The sequence below is a fragment of the Parambassis ranga genome, chromosome 2, assembly GCF_900634625.1.
Source record: "Parambassis ranga chromosome 2, fParRan2.1, whole genome shotgun sequence".
Classification (NCBI taxonomy): Eukaryota; Metazoa; Chordata; class Actinopteri; family Ambassidae; genus Parambassis; species Parambassis ranga.
In genome coordinates, this window is record NC_041023.1 from 8376387 (window position 1) to 8401462 (window position 25076).

Below are 25076 nucleotides of genomic sequence, written 5' to 3' on the forward strand. Positions count from 1 at the left end.
CATCAGGAAGATGTATTGTATAATTTGTCTTAACACTCCGCGCACAACTCGACATGAATCACATCCCGTCTGTCTCCCCCTCTCTCTGCAGCTATGCTAAGATCCACATCCCCATCATAGCATCGGTGTCGGAGCACCAGCCGACGACATGGGTGTCCTTCTTCTTTGACCTCCACATTCTGGTCTGCACGTTCCCAGCAGGCCTGTGGTTCTGCATCAAGAACATTAATGATGAGCGTGTATTTGGTAGGACATTTTTCTGATTTGCTGTTTATAAAAACTACTCCACACTCTGCTGATAGCTGAAGTCTTTTCTTGCTTGTAATATTGTGAATGCCTGTCCATTGCAAACATTACTGGATCTGAGAAACATGAACAGGGTGCCCATGAAACCAACAGATGCTGTCAGATTAACAAAGAAGGTTCATTTAAGCTGCATATTATATTCTGAACATCGTTTCTGATTTTTGCTGCTGTCAGTAGTTAGTGTCACATAACAAATTTTTAGCTCTGTGATTGGATGTTATTCACTGAAATTCAGGAAGCCGTGTGCGTTGTCGAAGACAGAAGCGTCTACCTTTGACTTTTCTATCAAGGAACCAGATTTTTTCTAATGCAACTAGAAACTTTTAAGATAATTCAACTCCCTCCACGTGCTCCAGCTGTCAGTCACCTAATATTGCCTGTGGAGAAAATAAATGGGATTTTTACCGTGAGCACCCGAGCTTTCTGAAATGGTTCAGAACTCATTCATTATTTGTCAGTTTAGCTGGCGTAATCCTTTCATCTCTAACTGGGCTTTTGTTACTGTCATTTATAATAATGAGCTATGGTTAATATGCACAAGTTGAAAATAATACCCAGGTATGTAGACCAAGGTCAGAGTTTTTTTTCTGTGGATATACTGTGCATGAGTGCCTCCTGGACAGAGCCACATCACTACAGTTTCTCATCTGTCTCCAGCAGTGTGTGAAGTGCTTTTAGCTTTCCAACTTCTTCACAAAGCAACTTAAACAAAACTTTTAAATTTAAAAAATAAGGCAGCCAGGATCAAGGGCAGCTCACCTCTGAGTGTGAGAAGCAGTGCAGTCTCTCTCAGTCCTAATTAGCCAATTACAGCTATCGATTAGCCATGCACCTGTTGAGCCGAGTCGTCACTTTTCAAGGACGGCGAGCAGCCAGTGCTCTCTATTTAGGGTGCTGCCGAGGCAACTTAGACTGATTATGCTGTGTTACTCGTAACAACTCAATTTCTCTGGTGGCTTTATCTGCTTCCAGCACTCTGACTCATTTCCTGTCTCTCCCTTACATTCCACCATCTCTCTCCTTGTCTGACCTTTGTCTTTGTTTTCTCTCACCCCTATTCTCCACCTCAATACCTAACACCCACCGCCTCCTTTTTCTTTGTCTGCTTTCCAGTGGCCCTGTACGCCATCAGTGCAGTGTATTTCGCTGGTGTGATGGTGCGCCTGATGCTGACGCTGACTCCAGTGGTGTGCATGTTGTCAGCCGTCGCTTTCTCCAGCGTGTTCGAGCATTACATGGGAGACGACACAAAGAGGGAAAAACCTCCTGCAGAAGACAGCAGTGACGAGGACGACAGGAGGAATTCTGGGAATCTCTATGACAAGGTCAATTATTCAGGGTGGAATAACTGAAATCGCTCTCCACTAATCTGTAGAAGGGAGATATTAGTATTAGTGTATTTGAGTGCTACAAAACATCTTCACAAGGTGCTCATACTCTACTTCTGTCTGAAGGCTGCAGGTACTTAGTGGTAGCACTACTAACTCAATGATTTGGTCAGTTATAATTGACCACTTAAACTGCTGCCTAGCATGTAACAACATAGAAAATGAAGAAAATACGAGCTGCAGAGATGTTTCTCTAAGTTACTGTGCCACATTTTTATAGCACCTTTTGGGATTTGGATTAATCATTTGCATATTTGTCAGCTTCTCTCTTCACTCCCCACCAGTTTGAATAAACTGTGATTCAACTGCAACTGTTGGATGCGGTTGCCATCATTTTACCATAAGTGCTGTACACAGTGCAGAGTAAAACTGTTGCCGTCACTTTCAGCCCACCTCCTACATATCTTTCTCTGTCCTTTGAAATGGGCAAACACAAATAGGAAAGTCAATTGAAGTGTTTAAAAATGGTGATGTTTACATTCAGTTTTAATTCAGTTTCAACCTTTTATTCAGGAAGTGTCACTTTACTGAAGAAAAATGTAGTTGTCACTTGCACACGGACCAGAGATGCACTTATGTATGTCATGAGTCCAACTTAGCAAGCAATTAAAAATATCCTCTGGTGCAAATTTATAGCTTCATCTGCTGTTTGGTTGGTAGTGAGACAAGGGAACGAGAAGTTCTGTTAAACATCTCATTATCAGCAGAGCTCATGCCATCTGCATTTGTCGGTGCTGACTTCACTCAGCAGTTTAGGTGTCAGAGGAAGTAAACTGGAGGTGGTAATGTGCACAGTTCCTCCTCAGCAGAGCTGTGTCTATAATCTGCTGATGCAAAATAACATGCCACATTCCCCAGTGAAGCGTTCACACAGCGCACAAAATGTGAGGATGCCTCGAAATATTTCCTTCAATTAGCTCATTCAATAATTTACTCAACTAAATAATTCATATCTTTGTAATGAGACTGCTGTTTGTCTCCCCCTGCAGGCTGGAAAGGTACGCAAACATGTGTCAGAGCAGGAGAAGGCAGAGGAGGGTTTGGGGCCAAACATTAAGTCCATAGTGACCATGCTCATGTTGATGCTGCTGATGATGTTCGCTGTGCACTGCACGTGGGTCACCAGCAACGCTTACTCCAGTCCCAGCGTGGTGCTGGCATCATACAACCATGACGGGTAGGAGCCTCCACTCTTTCTTTTTTTTTCTTTTTTTTTGATTGAAGCAGAGCATTGTCCTCAGTAATAGCTCATAACACAGAAGGTTGTTTTTTTTCATCTTGCATTCCAAATTAGCACATGGCGGTGTGTGTGCGGGAGCAGCAGGATGCAGCGAGCACATGTATATTTTATAAGAGGTTTATGGAAATATTGATATGTGAACCTGTGCGCTTTAATATGATTGTTGAACCTAGTTTTTCTAGGTCACAGAAAACATTTCTGAATGTGCAAAAAGCTGATAAAATATTCTCTGTGAGATCCTTTACAGGCTTAATTATTCTTTTAAAGCTTTGGGGAGGAAATATTGAAGGCCACGACTAAATGGTAGAAGTTTTCATACATATATTAATAACACTACGGTAGTTCTTTGACAGTGGTTTAGCCAAGCTACACAGCTGTCACTCTGCTCTTTTCTTTTTGCACGTATACACCCACACGCACACACAGTAATATGATTACCATACCGACACTTAATTGGTTGTCTGACTTCGTGTCAGCTCCCTCAGCTCGAGGTAAATTTAGGACAGGAACGTGTAAAGTGTGAGGTGTGTTTTAACCCTCAGTTTATTATTCACAGATGCTGTTTTTTTTCATCCATTGTTGCCCTTCTGATTGAAAGTCTTAGCTGAAATATAAATATTCTCTGCAGCCATACCCCTGTCAGTGTGGTTATCTGTCAACCTCTTTTTCCTTGTTAGGACTCGCAACATCCTGGATGACTTCAGGGAGGCCTACTACTGGCTGAGGCAGAACACGGACGAGCATGCACGCGTCATGTCGTGGTGGGACTATGGTTACCAAATAGCCGGCATGGCCAACAGGACCACGCTGGTAGATAATAACACATGGAACAACAGTCACATAGCACTGGTAAGACTCCTCTGTTTTCCTCATGGGCGCCTGCATATACACAGAGAAGCAAATGCTTTCTGGATGATTAGCGACCTCCTCAGTGAATTTCCTATGTAATTGCCACGTTGTATAAACCCGCTCCTTCCCAACAAGCCAGATAATCGTGTTTGCTTAAACTTTTCCTATTGAATTTACACTGTAGGGGGATTTCAGTTAATTGCTGTCAGATTCTGTGGGTTTGATTTATTTTTTTCTGTCTCCACTGCTGAATGCGGATGAGTATTTTTGTCTTTTAGTTAAGTCTGTTTAAACCCTCTAGCTTCCCTCTCTCCTGCTTCTTTTCTACCTGCCGCCTGTTGTCTCTTCTTCATCTGTCCACGGGAAATGTAATTACAGAGAGTGCATGACGGATCTCTGTTTGAGAATTCTCCTTTTCTTGCTGCTTGTATTGTATCTTACGACTTGTCATCCTTCTTTTTTGAGGTGGGGAAAGCCATGTCTTCCAATGAGAGTGCGGCCTATAAAATCATGCAGTCACTGGATGTGGACTATGTGCTGATTATCTTTGGAGGTGTGATTGGCTACTCAGGCGACGATATAAACAAGTTCCTGTGGATGGTGCGGATTGCGGAGGGAGAGCACCCCAAGGACATCAGGGTGAGTGTGTGCAGCAGCTGCAGCCACCTGTGAGTGTTCTCCAGGAAATACCGCAGCAGACACTTACACAGCTGTGGAATCAGTGTTTCCTCATAGAACACACATTCGTGCACATTATAATGATGCTCAAGAAAAAGAGGCTTTCAGACAATAAACTGTGAGATGCACTGACAAGCTCTGCTGTTCAGAAGATAGTCTGAAGAGCAGATTCTTTTGTGGCAATAAGTCCAATATGGCAGCTTTATTGTCTGTTGTCTGTTGCAAACAGTTAAAGAAAAGATGTTTCAACAAACGTAAAAAGTTTTCAGCATAGATTTCCTCAGGCGGTTGCAATGGACATTACTGAGTTGTATAAAGTAGCCAGGACCTGAACTTGGTTAGATAAAAAAAAGCAGCTAGCTGCACTTTTTTATAGCTCCTACAGCTGTTTGTGGAAGTAAACTATCTGTTCTGCAAGGCAAAGAGCGATCAACAGTACTTAAAGCAAAACAAGTGGTGAAGTGTCGGCTCGTAAAAACAGAAAATGGACAGTGGAGTCCAGGCTTAACTGCGTACCAGCTGTGACATACAGCATGCGTACATTGTGCGACATTGCCATACTGGCTCCTGGTCAGCTTGACTTATTTCAGTGTTCCTGCGAGCAATGCAGGAAGTGGGTTTTTTAACAGTGTGCTGTAACATCAGGATCAGAGCAATGCCCTGTGCAGGTTATTTTTGTAATGACAAACTGCAAAAGTGCATAAAATAGGAAACACACTACACACTTGTGTTTTTGAGCTCGTCTGGGGAGCATCCCTACACTCGAGCTCATGTGTTACCATAGTTACCCACTGACATATTGGCAGAAATACATGGTTAGCTTTAACCAAAACCAAACAGGTCAGCTTTAAAAGGAGCACTGACGGCTACAAAAACACCCTGATGTCTTAATTACAGTAATTTACTTTAGTTGCATGAGACACGTTTAGAGCTTTTCCTTAAACACTTAGTGCGCTAAGATTAGTCACAGTTAAACCTGTGTGGTTCAGTTGTCTGGAAAAGGTTGTTCTGATATTTATATGCATTTATTTTCAGGTCTAACCTTTACCTTTCTGAAGTTGTTTTGCTCTTGTTGCTAAATGTTTTTCTTCTTTCCCTTTTCTCCTCAGGAAAGCGACTACTTCACTCCTCAAGGAGAGTTCAGAGTGGACAAAGCTGGTTCTCCAACTCTGCTCAACTGCCTCATGTACAAGATGTCCTATTATCGATTTGGTGAAATGCAGGTGAGGTGAAGGAAAACTAAACACTGATAGCACTTCTGTGGTCAAAGTAACATCCCCAGAAGTCTCTTTTTCTCTCCATTTTTTGGGGGGTGGGTGGGGGGCTTATTTGTAAGCTCCTGCTCTGAGTCAGGATCAGAAAGCTGCCATCACCAAAGAAGCGCTCCTACTGTATTCTATGCAGCGTGCAGCTTCACCAGGAAATAACGAGCAGCTGCCACCAGCAAAGGTGTAAAACTTCTTGCTACTGTATCTTAAAAGCAGAGCTGCCTGACTGACAGGGATTTTCAGAAGGTGCCTTGAGGAGCTCCTAAAGTTTGGAGTGGGTGCAGGAGGAAATGGGAAGGATTGGTGGAAGCTTTGAAATGTACCGCAGATACTTCTGGCAGGTAGCAGAGTAGAGATGAGAGGGATCCTTCTTGCCAGGTGCTTACATCCCGCCTGTAGATGTGGCCCGGCCAACAGCTCAGCAGAGATGGAAGAGCGAGCGCAGCCGCTGTCCCGCGTGTAGCTTGCAGCGTTGTTTCTGGGTAACGAGATGGAGACAATATAGCGCAGGATGGAGTGAGCCCAACGAGGGGAGAAACAAAAAAGGAGAGCAGATTAGGTTTATGGAAACACAATGTGACAAGGAGAAACTGAAGCTAGAGGACATCAGGAGAAAGACAAGAAGTGGAGAGGGGTGAACTGTAGTACAGCTCAGCGGAGAATACAGTTTGTAGTGATGAGTCAAGATTAAACTTTAATATTCGCAATGCATAATACAGGACAGAATGGTGATTATGATGAATAGAATCATACCATTTTAGACTTTAGTCTGCCTAAAACCACCTCGTGCATTTAAAGGGACAGTTCACCTCTTAATGAAATGCCTATTTTACTATTATTAAGTGTTGGCCAAGGTTTGACAGCCAAAGTAATCTTGACACAACCAAGCAGGGAGGACATAGAGGGAAAGTGGACTTAGGCTTCAGCGGTGTCAAATGTGAGAAGAACGCAGAAACTGAGAGAGTCAGAAGGATGAGAAATGGAGGAGTTTTATAGTGGAACAGCAGAGACAAAAGGTTGTAAGCAGCTGATTTAATTTAACATTTAATGGAACTGTTGCAAAAAGGCAGAGTGATTAAAGTACAAGCAGCTTAACCTTTATTACTGTGGTTTTGTTTGAATATTTTATATGTTTTCTTATTCATACATTTAAGCCATAGTCACAGGCAGCTACTATAAAACCACTTCTCCTATCTTCCAGCTGGACTTCAGGACACCACCTGGCTTCGACCGGACACGCAACGCCGAGATCGGCAACAAGGACATCAAGTTCAAACACCTGGAAGAGGCGTTCACCTCGGAGCACTGGCTGGTCAGGATCTACAAGGTGAAGAACCTGGACAACCGAGAGCCGCTGGATCACAAGCTGCGCAGTGTGGTGCCTAAGCAGAAGTACACCTCCAAGAAGGTATTTAGATATTATATTTATTATTCAAATATTTTATTCAAAGGCAGATTTATTTTCTAGAGAACTGTAAAAAAATTGGATTCTTTATGCATATGTTTATAATTATTTATGTAATGTGCAGCTGTTTGATGTACATAGTACCCTTAAAATAGTCTTTCAGTGAATAGATGTTATATTGAATAAGTCCTGAAATGTTGAAAATGTTTGTTCTTTTTTGTCTCTTTTCCTCTAACCAGACCGCCAAGAGGAAGCGAGGACACATCAAGAACAAACTTGTCCTCAAGAAGGGCAGGAAATTCCAAAAAAAATAATGTTGACGATGAACTCTAGGAAAACAAATAACGAACGCAAGAAAACCTCTGAACTAATGAAGAAGAACACAGGCCGTTTACTCGGCACTCAGTCTCAAGCGCTTCTTGTGTAGAGCGCCCTCATGTGTGGAGGAAGTGTAATTTCTGGCTAGCTCCAGAACTGTTGTCCGTTTTATTCTGGGAACGTTTGTCTCACTTCTGTTCTTCTATTTTTGTTTTTTTCAGTTGTTATTGTTTTTGTACTTGAATGTGTGGCAAGGCATAGGGCTGCTCTACTTCAGCGTCAGTTTCATTTTTGTAGTTTGTCGATTAACAGCTTCTCAGCGCAGGGATTGGGTGAGAAGGGGGGAGAGAGAGGGAGAGATAAGAACATTTTTGCACCAAAGACCCATCGACCTTGCTCCACAGCACATGTTGAACTCATTACTGAGAGTGAGGACTGTGTTCCTGACGCGTGTACAGAGGACAGTATGCGGTATGGGGGAACATCACTGTTGAGGAACAGCCAATCTGTAATATTAACCTTTTTATCATTGTCATCTCCTTTTACGTCTGCCTGACTCTTATTTTTCAACAGATTCTTTAGTGAAGAAATTGGCCTCATGTGTAAATATGTTGTGTAAAGCAAATGTCTAAAAGGGTGATAATATATTGGATTATTGTGGTGATTTTTAATGCAGTTTTGATTTCCTCTTAATTTCTGTGATTTTTTTTGTATGACAGCAAATAGAAAAGTGAATGCAATAATTCTTGTACAGAGGGGTCTGAGATTTTGTCGGAAGAATTTGAATGTGAATTTTTACACCCTCTTCCCCCCCTTTTTTCATAAATTGCTTAGATTGTACATTTTTCTGCTGCTAGAGTTTTAAAGACAGAAGCTGTGTGTAAAAAGTAGTGATAATAAATTAGGCCTCCCTTTCTTCCTGCAGGGGGAGCTCTCTCTCTCATTCAAGTGAGCAAAAGCCTAGTGCCTCATCACTGGTCACCTGACTTTAGTTTGTCCACGTTGTGTTTAAGCTCATCAGTATGTGAGCGGGCTGCTTCCACTAGACTGGAAATTGGATTTTTTTTTTTTCTTATATTGTGTGGTGAACTGTGAAGAAAAGGTATACTGGCACTGAAACTGGAGAAGACATGCTAACTGAGGTCAGGAGAGTGGAGGGGTTTTAATGGACATCCAGCTCTGCCTGTAACTTGAGACAGATCTGTCAGAGTGACGGGCAGAATGCTGAATATCTGTAAGGTCCTCCGGAGCTGCCTCCCACTTTGGTACTATACTGCAGCATTATACGTAACTACAGTTTTTATCTTGTAAACTAACGCCACAATTTAGTCGATTTATGTGGATGTGACCAGCGAAGAGATGAAAATTGACTTGAACTGATATAAAGAAGCAACGTATGGGTGTCAGTCAAAGTCTGCATTCCCTGATTTGTTGTTCTGCTTCTAAATCAGTTGGATTATTTCTGACTTTAATCTGGTCCATTCAGACTTTTGATTGATTGATTGATTGATTGATTGATTAGGCATAGTGTACAGTCCTCAGTTGGGATGCGGCTCAGATGACCTTTGTCTTTGTGTCTTTGTCTCTGTGGGTGCTGCACTGTTCTGTGTGTTTGGGTTCTTCATGTCTGGAAACTAAAGGAATTTCTGTGTGTGCACGCTTTAGTAGCTTTTTTTTTTGTTTGTTATCAGATAAGCGACACATCAAAAGACCTACACATCACACAGCTGCACCTGTTTTGTCACATCTCCCAGAAAGTGACTTTTTTAGTATCAGATCTTGAACATGTTTGAACCCTTTGTTCTTCTTCTTTTGATCTTCTTATATGTCACCATTTGAGGCTTCAGACCTTCGACACGATGCCACATTGTTATTCCGTTACGCCTAAAACCTTGTTTGTCAGGAGTGGACGGACGTTCAGACTAAGCCTTAATGTGATGGACAGTTTGTTGCCCTCTTTATATTTGTCATTCTGTGCCCATTCCTGTCCCCAGCACTGTTTCTGTTTGATGCAAGTTTACATTTTTACATTGTTCTGTTCAGCCATCTTTAAATATACACTTTAATGAAATCAGCAGTTGTTGTTTTTATCCAACATTTTAACCAAAGCTTCATATTCACATTTTCCCTCTGCAGAGTTTTTGATTTTTGAACCACTTGATGGCAGCATTAGCCTTTGCTTCTGAGCCTGTAACAGCATGGATGAAGATGGTGAGACACCTTCTCGTCTGTGTATGTAGCATGTTTGAACAGTAGTGATGAATTGTTTTTATGTTTCATTTTAAACAGCATACAGTATGCTAAACTTCTCACATCACCTGTCAGGTTATTAACAGCAGAAAGGTGAGTTATAAGATTTGATTACATTTCAAAGACAGCAGACTGTGTGGCAGCACAGCGGTGCAGTAAGAAGGTGGCTGGTTGGAACTATGCATGTTTTCCTCTGTGTTTTCTCTCTGGCTTCCTCCTACGTTCCAAAGACATGCATGTATGGTTAATGGGAGATTCTAAAGTGGTAGCAGATTAGAAAGTGGATGGACTTAAGCATGGAGACATGAACATCACCTGAACTGTTTGTGGTGACAACACTGCATGACATTACTGCACTTCATGTGGTGGAGACTTATTGTCCATTTTTACATATAGTCTGTGTAAATAAGGATTATTGATAAGGACACCAAAAAAACACGTTTAATGTAAAAAGGTAGAAGGTCTTTATTAATATACAGTTTATCCACAGTCACTATCTACTGCAGTGAGTCCAGATCCTCTGTGTGTGTGTGTGTTGCTGCATGTTAGCTTCATGTAAGGCCAGTATTAAACAGTTAAAAATGGATGTCCTGTCGTGGTGGAAGCTACAAACTGGCATCTGGTAAATCCACCTGACTAAAAATACCATATACAACAACATATTTAAAATTTAAATTAAGGAAGCAGGGAGGAGTGTCTGTGACTTTTCATGACAAAAGCTGTAAAAAGCACTTTTTAAGTGTGTCTGAGAGTTGGCCACATTGTTTGTAATGATGTGAGTCTACAGCGTTTCCTCCTCTTTTGAACAATAATTGTTATTCTGTTAGATTATCCTTCATCTTCACAGAGGCGACCTTCCAGCAACCCCCTAGATGTGAGAACATGGTTGTGTGTTTCTGCAAGTCGCCTCATCCATATTTATCACCATGGAGCTGGGTGAGCAGGGCTGTATCATTACACGAGTGTCATCTTTGGGGTGCTGATACAAAACAGATTAGAAAACCCAGGAGCATTCTGCCACAAACAAACCAGTGTTCTCTTTAGGAAGAAAACAAGCATAATGACTGAGAGATAAATGAGAGAGGTAGTAATGGAAGTCTGTAAAAAAAAAAAAAAAAAAATCAAACTGAGCATGTGCAGGGGGGAAAAGTAGCATACTGTACAATTAAAATGTGCCTAAATACATTCATAGTGCAGACAAACAATCAGGACCTTTGACTTTCTAGGAGCTTGCTGTAATATACTGGATAATAATATATAATAACACATCATCTAATGTAGTACAAGTTTGTTTTATATCCTTTAAAATCTGTTTTAGGTGACCTTGTTTCCTGTAAAGCTCTGAGAGACCACCCTGATTGGTAAAAGCCATAGATATAAAACTGCATATCTATGGTGAAAGTGCGTCATAAACAAACAGCTACAGTATGTTGTGTTACAGGAGACTCTTCCCATTCAAATGCTGCGCCGGACTGAAACTGAAAAAAAGCTCAAAACACAAACATGGACCATGTCTGAGAGAACCGTTAAGAAGAAAATACAAACACCAGTGGCAGACGTCGTTACTGTGTGTGTGCAAAAAAAGGCCTTGGCAAGGTGAAAAATAGAAATACTCTACTTTAAATAGTAATACTAGTAACTGTATATAAAAATGTATTTCTGTCTGGTTGTTGGTTCTAACAGTGTAGATCCCTTTGGCACCTTGCTTGTTTCCTGTGAGTGTCTCTTAGGAGGACACTGCTCCCTTCGTCCTCCTCCGTGTTGGGAGTGGGATCTTGGTTGTTGTCCATTAGAGGAACTTGTTTTGATGTCAGGTCGACTTCCACAGAGGGTCGTTATAGAGCCAGCCGTCACCCTGCGCGGTGTGAGGAAGAAAGATTGTAGTTATTACAGAAGCAGACCTAAAGAACATTATGTAACCAGACAGATCAAGTCAAAGTCAGCTGCCATATGTACAAGACATACAGGGGACTGAAACTGTGTTATTAGTGTAAACAGTCCAGTGTATGGACGAGCTGAGCTTATGGTATAAAGTGACTGAGGTGGAGAGAGGATGCAGTGAGATATAAGTTCTTTGTATGATCGATGTGCGCTCGCACCAGCATTACTGGGTCACATCATACAGAGCTGTCCGAAAATATCAACATTTTCACACAAAGGTCCGCTCTGATGTGTACATTGTGTGTAGGAATAAAAAGAGCAGCATGTTCTATACTATTGGCGAGTTCCTGCAGTGCAAAAAGGCCTTTGTTGTGTGTAATCCACCTCTCTACCTGTAAAAGTTCCTGACTCTCTACAGTGATATATCACTGTACCTCTTTAGTAAAGTATTTCGGTGTCCAGGGTTTGTTCTCTGCTGCTCTCTTCCTCTCCTCCCCTCTCTGACACTCCTCCAGTCTGTGTTTGTGCTCTGTGGCCTCGTCAATGTTTCCTTCTTTCAGTGACTTGGTGACATGTTGCCATAATCGCCTGGAAGCGGAGGCAAAAACAGACATTTAAAAACAGTTCCATGTTTCTGTTCAGACAGCGATGTTTCTGTTTGTCCACCTGGACTCTGTCCTCCCCTGCTTCTCCACAGGACGCAGCTTCTTCCTGGTGATGGGAAGTTTGGCCGTGTCGATCACTTTGGTTTCTCCGCTGCTGTAGGTGAACTCCAGCGTGCCGTTCCACTCGCCCTGCGCTTTGCACACGATGGTGTTGGTCGGGTTGTGTTTGACCTCTGCAGTCACTCTGTGTGTAAAACGGAGACAAGATTTCCACGACGGACGGCTTTCACATGCTGTGAGCTAAGGATTTTGAATTGGTGTCAGGGTATGAACCCCGCCTGCTCCATGTCAGGGACAGGGACCCAACTAAAAACTATACTTATCATTCTAAGTATTCTATTCTCATTTTTTGATACATATTTAAATAGTTTAAATAGTTGGCTAAACAAGAAGGAAGTAAAGTCATGGAGCAGTCGAGTTGCTAGCTGATGTGAAGTGGATAAGTATTTGGGCAAAACAACACCTATCAACTTCCACTGTGCAGACACTGATGGCGTCTTTTTCCCAATATGGCAGCGCTGTGACATCTATCTGATATACAGTCATTGGTGTAAATATTTCCTGCCCTTTATATACAACTGTCTAAATTATCGAAGGTTGATCATCTGACCTGTGCACCTTCCCTCCATAGAAGGGCTTTGTGTGAAAGGTAACTGTGGCCGAGTAGCCGCTCTTGGCACAGTTGATGGACACTTTGCCCCCCAGCTCCACCCAGGGCACGGTGAGGATAGAGCGGGCGTAGGCGCAGGGCAACGTGAAGACGTACTCCTCGTCGTGCTCCAGCAGACACAGCAGTCCTGAGAGGAAAGACGGAGCACAGATGAGGGCGATGTTTTCCTGAGAGCGTCATATGAAAATCTTGGTGTAAACACACAGTCAGGTGTTGGAGTAATAAATTGAATTAATTAGCTGGAATGTGAATGTTTGTAACAACAGCACCTTTCAGTCTCAATCATCGCTGTGTGTACAGGGAATTATTTACATAATTACTTCATATTACGTACAGTTTAAGGCCAAATACTCAGCGCATCAGATACGGCTGTTATTCATGCTGCTCGTGATCAACTCTCAAACATGTGCACTTATTTTGTTGTGAATGGTTGTTTTTAATAATGGTCACATGCTTACAAGAGAGCACTTGTGCAGCAAACATGCCTGCAGGAGAAGCTGCATGTGACAGCAGAGAAAAATACCTATTCAGAGTTAACAATGATCAGCAGCTACTCAATTTGTGAAGCAGGCTGAACTGTGCGATCATTAGTGAAAGAGCTGCCTGTATGACACGTATAGAGGAATCTGTAAACCTAAGTTAGTCAGAGGAAGCTAAAGTAGAAGGATGCTAATATTTTGTTGGGTATCAATTAAGGCTCTGTTAGCTTGTGATAGGGCGTGGTGTTAAACCAAAGCTCTGAATCCCAAAACACAGGATTTGTGACGGCCTTAATCCAACCAAAGTCCTGCATCAAAAATGTAGCAGACATTATCACAAACTACACTTGTCCTATGCATGACCCCTGAGGGACTCCACATAATATTATCAGGCTGCTGTTCCTCCTCTGCTGCTGACTCACTGCCAATCAGTATCTAAGCCTTTCATAATCATACAGTATCAGCTGCTTGCAGGAAAGCAGCCTTTGCAAAAAAAAAAGGAAAAAAATATCCCAAAATCAATACATCATGTCGAGAAGGACGGCGTGTCCCCCGGCAGCAGCAACCACAGTGACGAACTGCTAAATCACAGCCTGATCACAGGTGGTCAGAGGTCCAACTGAATAAGTTCATGTATCCACATTCAGTCGATCGGCCTCAAGGACTTCCTGTGTCTGACTCAGTGCAGACAGAGAACACAGGTGTCATGGAGCTGACAGAGCCTTCTGACTTATTGATTTCCACAGGAGAGTTCTGATGGTCTGCAGACAGTGTGGGCGACACCACGTTTAAAGCTGAACTCTTGTGTATTTTTTGATGTTCAAACTAAAATGCATAAATGATGGATAGTGTGATAAAGGTTTGGGCTGACTCACCTTCTCCCACCATGGACACTCCTATTGACATGCCCATGAACTTGCTCTTTGTCCACACATGGGCGTTGACACACATCCTCTTCTCCCGGCATTCGCAATAAAACCCTGACACTGGAGGATGATGGGACACCTGCTCTGCTACGAATCGGACTCTGTAGCAGCCTCCCGGCGGGTCCTCGGCCTGCTGCACATTGTTGGGGCCCCTGCCCGGCTCCCGAGCCGAGCTCGGGTTTGGTCGGACCAGAGGTTTGACTTTGTCTCGAGGCACTTCCCAGGAACAGTGGAAGGTCTCCCCCAGAATGGGGTTGTAGGGCTTTTTGGCCACAGCACCTTTGCGCCCCTCATGGAAGGCAGTCAGGTAGTACTCCACAAAGCGGACTATTCTGTCCTCAGCCGTCGCCCCCCCTGTGATTGACAGGAACATGTCCGGGTGGGCCATGAAGTTGGCGTACATCTCCAGCAACGATCGCTTCTCCAAAATGAAAGTAGGTAGCACCACCTGGAAAAAAACAAGACATGAAACTATATTTTTGTATTTTTTGACTGTGTCTTCTTTCTTGTAGAGTCAAAGGACTTCTCACCCGTGTGAGGTCCATGCCCAGTTTGAGCTGGGAGAGCAGGTGTAGGATGATGCTCCGTTGGTCGTCCAGGACACCCAAGTCTTCCTCCTCATTGTCCTCTGTGTCTGTCACCTCCTCAGTGGGGCTGATGTCTTCCAGCCCATGGTGGTGCTATGAAAAATCAAAACAAAAAAAAACAAAAACACACCTCTGTAATTCAATAATGTTCAAAATCTGTACTCTGTTTGTGGACACACACACAGTGTAGTTTATAGTAAATTGTGTATCCTTTCATCTTGAGAGCTGCAGCCAATTAACCTGACACGCCAGATGGTTTGTTCCACAGAACCATCTGGAAAGTCACCCAAGGAAACAGTTTGAAAAGAGCTTTCAAAAGAATACCAGGCACCTAACACAGCCTAACAGAAGCTCACTTCAAATAATCATACCAACAAATCGCTGAAAAGGAAACTCGGCAGAGACACCGAGGACCTTTTGAAAGGTTGAATTAGCATGTTGGTCGATCATTACAATGCTTTGAATAATACCAAAAATTCAATTAGCAAATAACAAACGTTTACAAATGTTAGTGCTGCTCAATATTGTTACCGTCCTCTGACCTGAACCACATATGGTTCAGATTGTGTGACTTTCTTAGCTACCATGATGACTTAGATGCACTTACTAACACTAGCACAGGATTGTACAGTGCTATGTAAACACTAGCTATATTAATCACACTCATTACCCCTTCAGCCATAGTGGGATTAATCCAGTGTTTTGTTTTTGTTCTCCTCACAGGATTTATTAGAAAAGTACATTTTCTGACCAGGATTATTAATCAGCCACATGTGAATGTTATGTTAAATTTTTCCTTTACTTTTCACCATTTCTGCAGCCTGAAGCTTTGACCTTCACAGCGCCTGTGCTGGACAAAGCGAAACAGAAGTTGTGTCCTTCGTTTGTGTTCTATCACTCAACTGGAAACGGATCCAGTCGAGGTTAAAGAAGCGCCTTTGATATCTCCTGCAGCGACTTGTGCAGGAAGGAAGAAGAAAACACAAGAAAGGGGGGCTGATGTATAATGCAGAAAGTGCTCGGGAGCCTGTGGGCAACAACAACTCTCTGCACCGCCTCTCCTGCTCTATTTATATATGTGTATGTGCACAACCATACATACAGTACATACACGCTCTGTTTCCAACTTCTAGATACCTAAATGAGGCTGCAGCTGCAGGAAATCTGAACTCAGCAGAAGTGCAGAGGAAAAAAAAAAAACGGGAGAGATGGTCCAGGACCAGAGTGCCTGCCTGTCACCTGAATATTTCATTCCACGCACGCATGCCAGCAGCTCCACACATCCACTCACACCCTCGCTGAGTACGCTCTCAAAAGTGCACACAGGGGGGAGCATGCATGAACACACACGTACAGGAGTCCCCGGAGCTGGTTGGTTCTCCAAGCAGAGTGATATATATAGAAGTGTAAGAGGGGGAGGAGGGAGAGAGGTCTGTTATGATTTCACTGGTTCTAACTAATTAAAGAGGCTCCTGACAGAAAGGAAGCTGAGGAGGTCAGAGCATCTCTGCAGAAAACCCTCACGTGGATACACTGGTGGACTTAACTAAGACTCCTTAATGCTCTCTAAAAGTGGATAATGAAGAAATATGAGTGATGCACACAATCCTCACTGGTTCTACTTATTATATCAAAGTTATTTTTGTATTCTGGAGTTTTATTTTTATTTTCATACAATGAAAAATGTATTTAGCATCGCAAAAATGAGTTAACTGGGGAATTGCTGAATCTCCCAAGTGTGTGCTTAAAATTTAAAAATAAATTTTGTTGTCAGAACGTTCATGTAGATTGTTGGCTTGTACAGACATTTACTTTTGGTAAATCTGGGGGAACAAATTAAAAGAAGCTACAATACAATGTAAGTTATACGTTTACATCTTTCACTTAAAGTACTAGATATTAAAACTCATTTTACAGCTTCATTGTAAAATATGTCTCCACAAATCCTCCATGTAGCAGAAAATAGACATACTCAAGTATTACTTAATCCTCCTGACGCACAGTGAATCTTAATCAATCATTAATAAGAGGATCATCACATAGAAGCTGCCCCCTCACACACTCCTTCCTTCACTACATTATCTCAGAGAGAAAAGTTATGTCACCTTTTTCATTCCAACATTTGAACAACTTTCACAGATGTTAAACACATTCCAGACCAGACCCAGCCCTCCAGTTTGTTCCATAATTCACAAAGTCAACAACAGCACCGGATGTGAAATGTTTCCCGTCTCAGATCAGTAACATTTGCTGCTAAAATGCCCTCTGACTCACTCCTCAGGCTGCATCCTCCCTGCTCACCCCACATCCCACACAAACACCTTGTTAACACTCACACTGCACTGTTGTGTCGCTACAGGCTTGACCTGCATGAAACTGGACCTCATCTCCCAAGAAAAAGGAACAAAGCAGCAAAGTGGCCTCAGGTGAACACCAGCCAGCGGAGAGAATCTGAAGCTTTTTGGTCCACAAACAGGACAGCGGCTGCACGAGGCTTCAGTCAGCGTGAAATCCAATTACAGAGGTGTTCTCTCAGCGGAAAAGCTCTCCATATCTGGGTCTCCTGAAGAGCTCTGACAAAAACAAACTGTCTTCCTCCTCATCTGAATTTGCTGACTGAGTGAGCAGCTTTCTTAAAGGAGTCTTGGCTGTTTTCACAGAGAGTGAAGGTGGTGCGCCGCTCTGCGTGACTCTCAGTCTCACTCCTCTCCTCTCCCACCACCCACTCTGAAAAACAGGGAGGAGGAGGAGGAGGGAAAGAATCTAAGGGAAAGTCCCAGTGACGTTTCCCTCTACATCCTCCCGTCATCCCTCTCTTCTTCGTTCCATTTTTGTCTCCTCCTCCTCCTTTTCCTCATCACTTTCCTCTGCTCTCCTCCCTCCTGACATCCCTCCTCCTACACCTCCACCTCTCCTTCTTTAATTACCACCATCTCTTTTTCAGGATCACGAGGGTGTCTGTTAGCCTTTCTCTTTATTATCTAACTTTTTCTTCCATCATGCCTTCTAAATCCATTTCTCTCATCCTCCGTCGTCTCTTCCTGCCATGCACTATATTCCATTTCATCATCTTTCTCCTTAACCGTCTCCTCTTCTTCTCCAGCATTAGGGGGAGAGTGTGGGTGTCAACAAGACTTCACTTCCACACACCATGAGGATGGTGCAGGTGTATGAGTGTTGTCTTTCTAGCTCGACCTGAGTAAAGTGGGTCTCTCTCCTCCTTCTCCTCCTCTGGGAATGGTCCACAGAAAAAACAAAGGAAATTCAGCTGAAATGTTTTGCCTCCACCCAGCTCCAGCAATTTAGAAATGTGCTTCCTGCTGTGTTTTCACTCTGGACTTAAAGTCTGTCACACAAGTGAGGATGATTGTTGGGCTTGAAATTTGGTTTGTTGAACGAGATTGAAATGTAAACTTTGAACTGGTCAGACTCTAATCTGTGTTGTGTTCTTTGTTACAGAAGTTGAAGGAAGGACGCAGACCGTAAGGCTACTGGTTGGTTCTAAAAAGGCTCAACCTTTATCAGCAAAATGAACCTCTGATCGTGCCAAGTGTGGCGCTGATGCTAGTAAGCAAACCAACAAGGGTTCCTCAATGTTTATCAGGATTTGGCAAAGTTTTAACATACACAATAATATTTTTATTTCAACCTGGTGACATGGCAGCTTAGTTTAGTGACCACTAGAGGGCAATAAACTCTGTTTGCAGGTCCTTTTAATATCTTGTTCTGTCTAGCCAAAAGCTCCTGCATACATTTTATTTTCTTTGCTTGTTTAAAAAAACTGAGACAGTATCATACTCACATATTTACTTCAGCTTATGCATGCTAAGCTAAAATGTGTTTGTGTACAGTGTCTGCCTCTCTTAGGTGACACTACAGGATCCTGCTCCTCCCTGCTAATCACTGTTTTTGACCTCTCACCTCTGTGATATCAACCTGACATTTTCACCCGCAAGCTTGTGTGTTTCCTCACTAAAACCTCAGGCAGCCATGTTGATATAACTAAACACCACCTCCTGCCCATGCTGTTTGACATTTAGCCAAACAACGGTGGAACTTCTAAGCTGTGAGCTTCACACTTTATTTGAGTATAAACCGCTGCCTGAGACGGCAGGATACTCGAATAAATGGATGGGTTTATTTGCTAAAATAACACGTGTATGTGAGTATGTGTGTGTGTTTCCTCTGTTAAATGTCAAGGATGGTTTGAATGTCAGGGAGTTACTGAAAAGCTCGAAGCTTCTATGGATGTCCGGCTTGAGTCTCCAGTTGGCATTTATCTCAGAGTGGCAGCTTATAAAAGTGGGTGTTTATACTGTTTACTAATAAGCTATATTATTGTAGTAGTGGGTTGATTAGCAGCTTTAAAAGCACTTAAAGCTGTTTACGATGGCTGTAATACATTTACTGCTCAAGTAAATGAGCTCAGTGTTTTCTGCTCAGAGTGTTAGAGAGAAGAATGAAAAGTGACACCAGCAGACAAGCTGCAGATGATTACAGTATGTGGGAGTCAGCTGACCCAGATGCATCAGAACAGCAGCAGCAAATAATTCACAGTCTCAAGAATGAATGATAGGAATCAGACCACCAGCGTCTTCAGAAAAATGGGGACTGATATGTCGAGTCTGAGCCCTGCATTTATAAATCATAATGAGCAGTTTCATCAGTGCAGCCTGTAATGACAGGATGTGAGACACAGTGGTTAGACACTCACTCAGCCACAGACGCACACATCTTACTAAAGATAATATAAAACTTTGTCTGGGTGTCTGACCTTCAAGCAGCAACCTCCTAGATTTAACGATGACAGAAAGAGCAGATCTGATTGAAAAAAAAAAAAAAAAAAAAAAAAAATTCAAACGTCCACTATCCAAGGACAACTGCAAAGACGGAACCGCCAGAAACTGCAATTCATCAAATAGTCAAAGTGACACAGTCCTTACAGAGATCCAACTTTACAGCAGATATAAACATGTTTACTGCCTGCTAGAAAACTGCAGCCACACTTCATTCGGATTAACAAAAAGCTGCCAAGATGGCGAGGCCCACAGCCACCGGAATGAGCTTTAACAGCTGTGGGTAACACATATTAATATGATATAAAAATATATCCTATATTATATTTCAGATGTCAGATCTATGTTTCACGTATAGGATAAGTAATAAAAGGTAAATGTTGTGGTGTGATTACAGTAAAGGTACAGACAGGTGTCACATTCAGATGCCCCTACTAAAGCTGGCAGTTCAATAAAGAATGGATTACAGAGCAGAGAGTGACTCATGGGCTGATATTTCCCCCTGCTGAACAGAGCACAGAGCTCACTGCTCATTATTTTGTTTTCCACACCAAGACTGACAGGAGCTGTTGTCTGTTAATACTGTAAAATTAGAGAGGAGCTGATGTAGCGCTCTAAACTAATATGTGAACTTCTTCTTCTTTTGACCCCGCCTACAGTCACAGAGCAGCCGGTGCCACGTCAGTGCTCAGTCCTTGCACAGATGAGGACTTTGCTGCCCTCTACTGGTGAAAACTGTAACTCATCATAGGAAAAGAAGTGTGTTTCAGCTAAAAAAAAAAAAGTAGGCCATCTATCCATGTTCTTAACCTGCTTTGTCCTGCATGGTCAGGGAGGCCTGGAGCCTACTCCAGCTGTCAGTGGGTGATAGGTGTGCACAAATGCAGGAAACAGAGAAAATATGTTCCTACTAAGCTTCTTTAGGAGTTTATTCCATATTAAAGGGTTGTTGTAATGATACATATAGAGTATAAAGTGTGTTGTGTATTATTATCTGTTTGTATCCAGAGTGTTTTACATTTTAATACAGGTGCTTTTAAGTAGCATCAGAAAGCACATAATTATTTGCATAAAATAGAAGCCGAACAGAACACGTATGTACTCCGATTCCCAAGGTCTGTCATTAACTTTGCAACAGCAGCATCTCATAATCATAGTAATGCACTACTCTAATATCAGGTGATGGAGTTGCTGGAGCTGTTGCAGGTGCACAAATCTACTAGAGGCACATTTCCTCTATTTTCCTCACTGTCACGCACAGGCAGCACACCAGGAGTGAATATTAAATGCTACAGCATGCTACATAATTCAAAGTGCAAACCTTTTTATATTATTCTAGGCTAATGTGTTGTCTTCCTTACTCGTGAGACCACAAGACAACCAACCAAGAAGGTGAAGATGTTGCCTCCAGATTTACTGCACAGACATTTTGAGAAGACTTTCTGTTACTTGGAGTCATGTTTAGAATCATCCTTATGCATTCTATCTGTAGTGTGTTTCCCTGCCACAAGATGGCACCCTCACAGCCTTCTGCCAACCTTTTAACCCATCTGATGAATAATCTTCTCAGTGTCTGTACATCATCTCAACATCACCATGACCGAAAAAAGCAAAAGTCCTCCCTTAACCTTTCCTTCTCCTTCACACCAAGACACAAAACTCTGTCGCTCAGCCCTGACAGCCAGGATTCAGATGAATGATGTGAAATTCATCTTAAAAAAGATGAATAAACATCGGTGTGAGTGTGTCTGAACAATCTGCTCTGCATCACTGTCTCTCTCTCTCTCTCTGCCCTTCGTCTTCAAACGGCAGCCAGAGCGTCTTTGAAGGTTTTAATGAAACCTGGTTCTGGCCGCAGGGCAGAGCCGAGGTATTACAGAGCAGTGACAGCGTGTTGGAAAAGTACAGAGAGACGGCGACACCTCTTCTTTGTGATGACAGTTTATATTTCTGCAGACGCAAAAACGTCAATCAACCGCTCACAGTGTTACAGTACGGGTTTTTTAAGGTTTACAGTCCATACTTAACAAGCTGGAAGTGTCAATCCAAAGGTCTCCTCTCACTCTAGTGTGATCTGCACCATCCACAGTCTCAACACCAAAACAATAAGCTAAACAAATATTCTGTATGTTTTTATTAAAGCTACAGTGCCGATCTGTTGTCTCCCCCTTCAGGCAGTGAGCGTAGTTACATTACAGATGAACTCTCATCTAATGGGTCAAGTCTGTGGAATGAGAGATACGCTAGTATGGAGCATAATCTGTGGAGTGTGCCTTCGGTCCACCTTAATTCTGGTGCTGGGTTTTTTGAGTAATCTGAGAGAGTTTACTTGTAAACTACGATGACTGCCAGTTAGTTTACTAATACAGATTACTAATGGTGTAGCTTTGTTACTTCTGAACAGCGTAAACCCGTACATATCCAAATTAATTTCAATCGACCTCTTTGAGGTGGATCTAGCCGGATTGGCTCAGGTCTGAATGCAAATGTGGCTAGTGAATCCCACTAGTGACGTCATACTTCCGAGTTCACAGAGACAGTGTCCGGGTCACGTACAAAAGCGCTTTGAAACAAAACAAAAAACAAAAGAACGAACGACACAAATTTGAAAATAGGTCTGAACGTATCCAGCTTAAACTCTAGCTGGATTAACTTTCCCCAGTGTGAACGGTGGCTTTTCTGCATTGGAGAGTGCTAAATTCCACTCTTCCACTCTCTGTTAAGGGCATGGCACTAATAGCTGATTTGCATTTGAAGCTACAGGCAGTGAAACAGCTGATTGGAAACATGCATAAATAGACTTGTGGGAAGCATTGTATGCTTAAAGTTAAAAATAGCATTATGAGGGGTATAAACAGCATTTTCCCCTCAGAATGTCACGGCTTTATGTCAAAACGGTCTGCAGTATTAGTTGTTGCTGCTCTTCCTCCAGCATCTCCCTCCATGTTGCTCTTCAGACTTCACTTCACATGGCACACCAAGAGTAGAGTACAGTACTCCATATTTGTGTCATTAACCACCTGACAAAGCCATTGATGTCAGTGCAAATGATAGCTGCCCTAATACAGAGCCAAATCACCATTATGAGCTGTCCTCTGCTCTTAATTATGCTCCATGAAGTATGTTGAACAGCTTGACAATTAGCTGTAAATGGTTTGACACTGCACTGCTGCTCTACCCATTTTACACTCCTATGTCAATAAAAAATGATCGTTAATGTGACAGATTACATCTCCGCCTCGTGGCGTTAGGGCAGCAAAGATGATTCACCGCTCGCATCAAGGGTAAAGTGTCCATCACCGCACCCCATAAATTGTTGTGTGGTTGGACTGAAATCAGTGTCAGACTGTTACAAGATCTGACTCTTCTTGTAATGCTGAACACCACAGACTTTTGACAACATTTGACAGAGAGGCAGTTATGAGTGGCAGTAAATGCTGCTCAGATGATACCATTAATCTTAATCTGCTACTAACAGCATGGCATCCCTGTAGTCCTGAACAAACCAAATACACAATACTGAGAAAAGGCATCCTCCCTGGGATAAAGGCAGCCCCACCAGCTGGTTTAAACATGTACATGTTGTCGGCAGCCATATTGGTTCTTCTGCCTCGTTTTACAGCTACAAACACCGATACAGAGCTGTAAATGATCCGTCATTCATCCTGGGATAAAACATAAACATCATGAAATGTGTTAATGAGCAGTATAATCTGGCACCTTTAAGTTCGCCAAAGTGCTGAAGTCATCTAATAATATGACAATACAACATTTAAAGCTGATGCTCCCAACAGCTGGAAATATGTTTCAGCTATTAGAACACTAAACCCACTCTGGCTCTAACTGGTAGAACTCCCATCATCCTGTTTCCATGGTATCCATGGAAACAAAATCAACAAGCCAAGTGATCTTTTATGGAAATACTGTTATGTTTGATTAATGAGCATTTTAACTTAATTACAGCGAGCCTCACGTTTTCGCCCCCAGCCGCTGCTTCCCTCCACCACCCTGACGCTCGCTTCACGTCACCTGGCCTCCGTTTCCTGTTACTAACACAGGATGGACCAGACAGACAGACAGCCCCCTTTTTCCATGACGGCCCCCCTCCTGGGATCGACTCACTTCCACCACTACACTGTGTGACCCACTTATCCGACAGCAGCTCCGTTAAAACTTACAACAGATGAGTGCCTGCTTCGCTGGGCAACAGCAGCAAAGGAAGCAGGGCAGAAGTCCTCTCTGCCTCACCGTCGTCAAATTTGTTACACTGGCATCATTTCCCACTCGGATTGGATTTCTGATTTATTTTACTACAGCAGGAAAGTCAATTTACAGACTCTTGTAAACATTTAATCTGCTTCATAGCTTCATCTAAAAAACACAAGGCACACACTATTCAGTTAAAGCCTTTTTAGGCTCCTCAGGATTTTTTGCTGTGACATCCAGCATTTAAGACGTGACTGCTGATCAAAAACGTGCACATTTTTTCAAATCCATGCTTTATATTTATGTGATTTCAAGGAAACAAAGTTCATTATTTCAATGCTTCACGGTTGTATTGAATCATGGAAAGTGGACTGTCAGGCCTAGACAATCTGTGCACATATGGGCAAAAGATATGATCACATTTCTTTAAATTGTGTATTTTCCTGCTTTAATAACAGGTAGAATCTCACACTCACTGTGCTTCCAGTCACAATCCAATCAATACACACACACAAATGACTGTCCTGCTCCACCCAATTATCCAACAATCCCAGTCTGCAGTGCCAGAAACATTTCTCCTGCACTGAACAGTGGATGTGCGTCCTCAGTCCCACATCTGAGACCAGACCAAGTCACAGCAGGTAAGACAGGTGACAGAGAGAGAACACAGAGGTGATAATTGACAATATGATGTAATGTTTCTCACCTCAGCACCATGGGACAGACTTCTTTTCCTGAGGGCCGGGGAGGGCTCGGCTGATTGTAGAGGAGTCAGACCTCCGTTCTTCAACAGCTCCCCTGAGGGCGACTTTGGTACAGTCCACACAGGAACACCATCTGAAAGACGACAAGGCAGCGTCAGAGCCGGCGGCAGGCTTTCACTTAACAAGAGTGAAGAAGAGTGTGTTTGGGATTTAGAGTTTGGTCCTGGGTTAACAAAAACTCATCTCTCCTACTTACATCTGACATTCAATACGAAGGTGAGTGCATGACTGCCAGAAAGAAAGTTGTGTTTGTGCCTGTGTGTCTGTTTGAATAGAACATTTGTTCAGAGTTATATCTTTGTTGTGCTGGCTCGACTCGATCAAACAGTCAGAACTGACAAGCAGGATGATTTTTTTCTTTCTTTTTTTTTTACTTTGGGCCACAAGCGATAAAACGTTC

The 25076-nt window shown here is 42.7% G+C and overlaps 2 protein-coding genes across 2 annotated transcripts in view; one reads left to right on the forward strand and one right to left on the reverse strand.

The window, feature by feature from the left end:
• LOC114431650 (dolichyl-diphosphooligosaccharide--protein glycosyltransferase subunit STT3B) overlaps positions 1 to 9526 on the forward strand; it is a 60390-nt gene extending 50864 nt beyond the window's left edge. Inside the window, exons 9-16 of the mRNA XM_028399224.1 lie at positions 92 to 246; positions 1420 to 1631; positions 2684 to 2871; positions 3612 to 3783; positions 4249 to 4422; positions 5571 to 5684; positions 6931 to 7137; positions 7374 to 9526. Coding sequence (XP_028255025.1) covers positions 92 to 246; positions 1420 to 1631; positions 2684 to 2871; positions 3612 to 3783; positions 4249 to 4422; positions 5571 to 5684; positions 6931 to 7137; positions 7374 to 7448 — 1297 coding nt within the window. The 3' untranslated portion in view covers positions 7449 to 9526. The remainder of the gene's footprint in view (positions 1 to 91; positions 247 to 1419; positions 1632 to 2683; positions 2872 to 3611; positions 3784 to 4248; positions 4423 to 5570; positions 5685 to 6930; positions 7138 to 7373) is intronic.
• Positions 9527 to 10142: 616 nt separating this feature from the next.
• Positions 10143 to 25076, reverse strand: part of osbpl10a (oxysterol binding protein-like 10a) — a 43574-nt gene continuing 28640 nt past the window's right edge. The window contains exons 7-13 of the mRNA XM_028400219.1: positions 24619 to 24749; positions 14854 to 15003; positions 14273 to 14771; positions 12859 to 13045; positions 12250 to 12432; positions 12018 to 12171; positions 10143 to 11557 (exon numbers count right to left, since the gene is read on the reverse strand). Coding sequence (XP_028256020.1) covers positions 11513 to 11557; positions 12018 to 12171; positions 12250 to 12432; positions 12859 to 13045; positions 14273 to 14771; positions 14854 to 15003; positions 24619 to 24749 — 1349 coding nt within the window. The 3' untranslated portion in view covers positions 10143 to 11512. The remainder of the gene's footprint in view (positions 11558 to 12017; positions 12172 to 12249; positions 12433 to 12858; positions 13046 to 14272; positions 14772 to 14853; positions 15004 to 24618; positions 24750 to 25076) is intronic.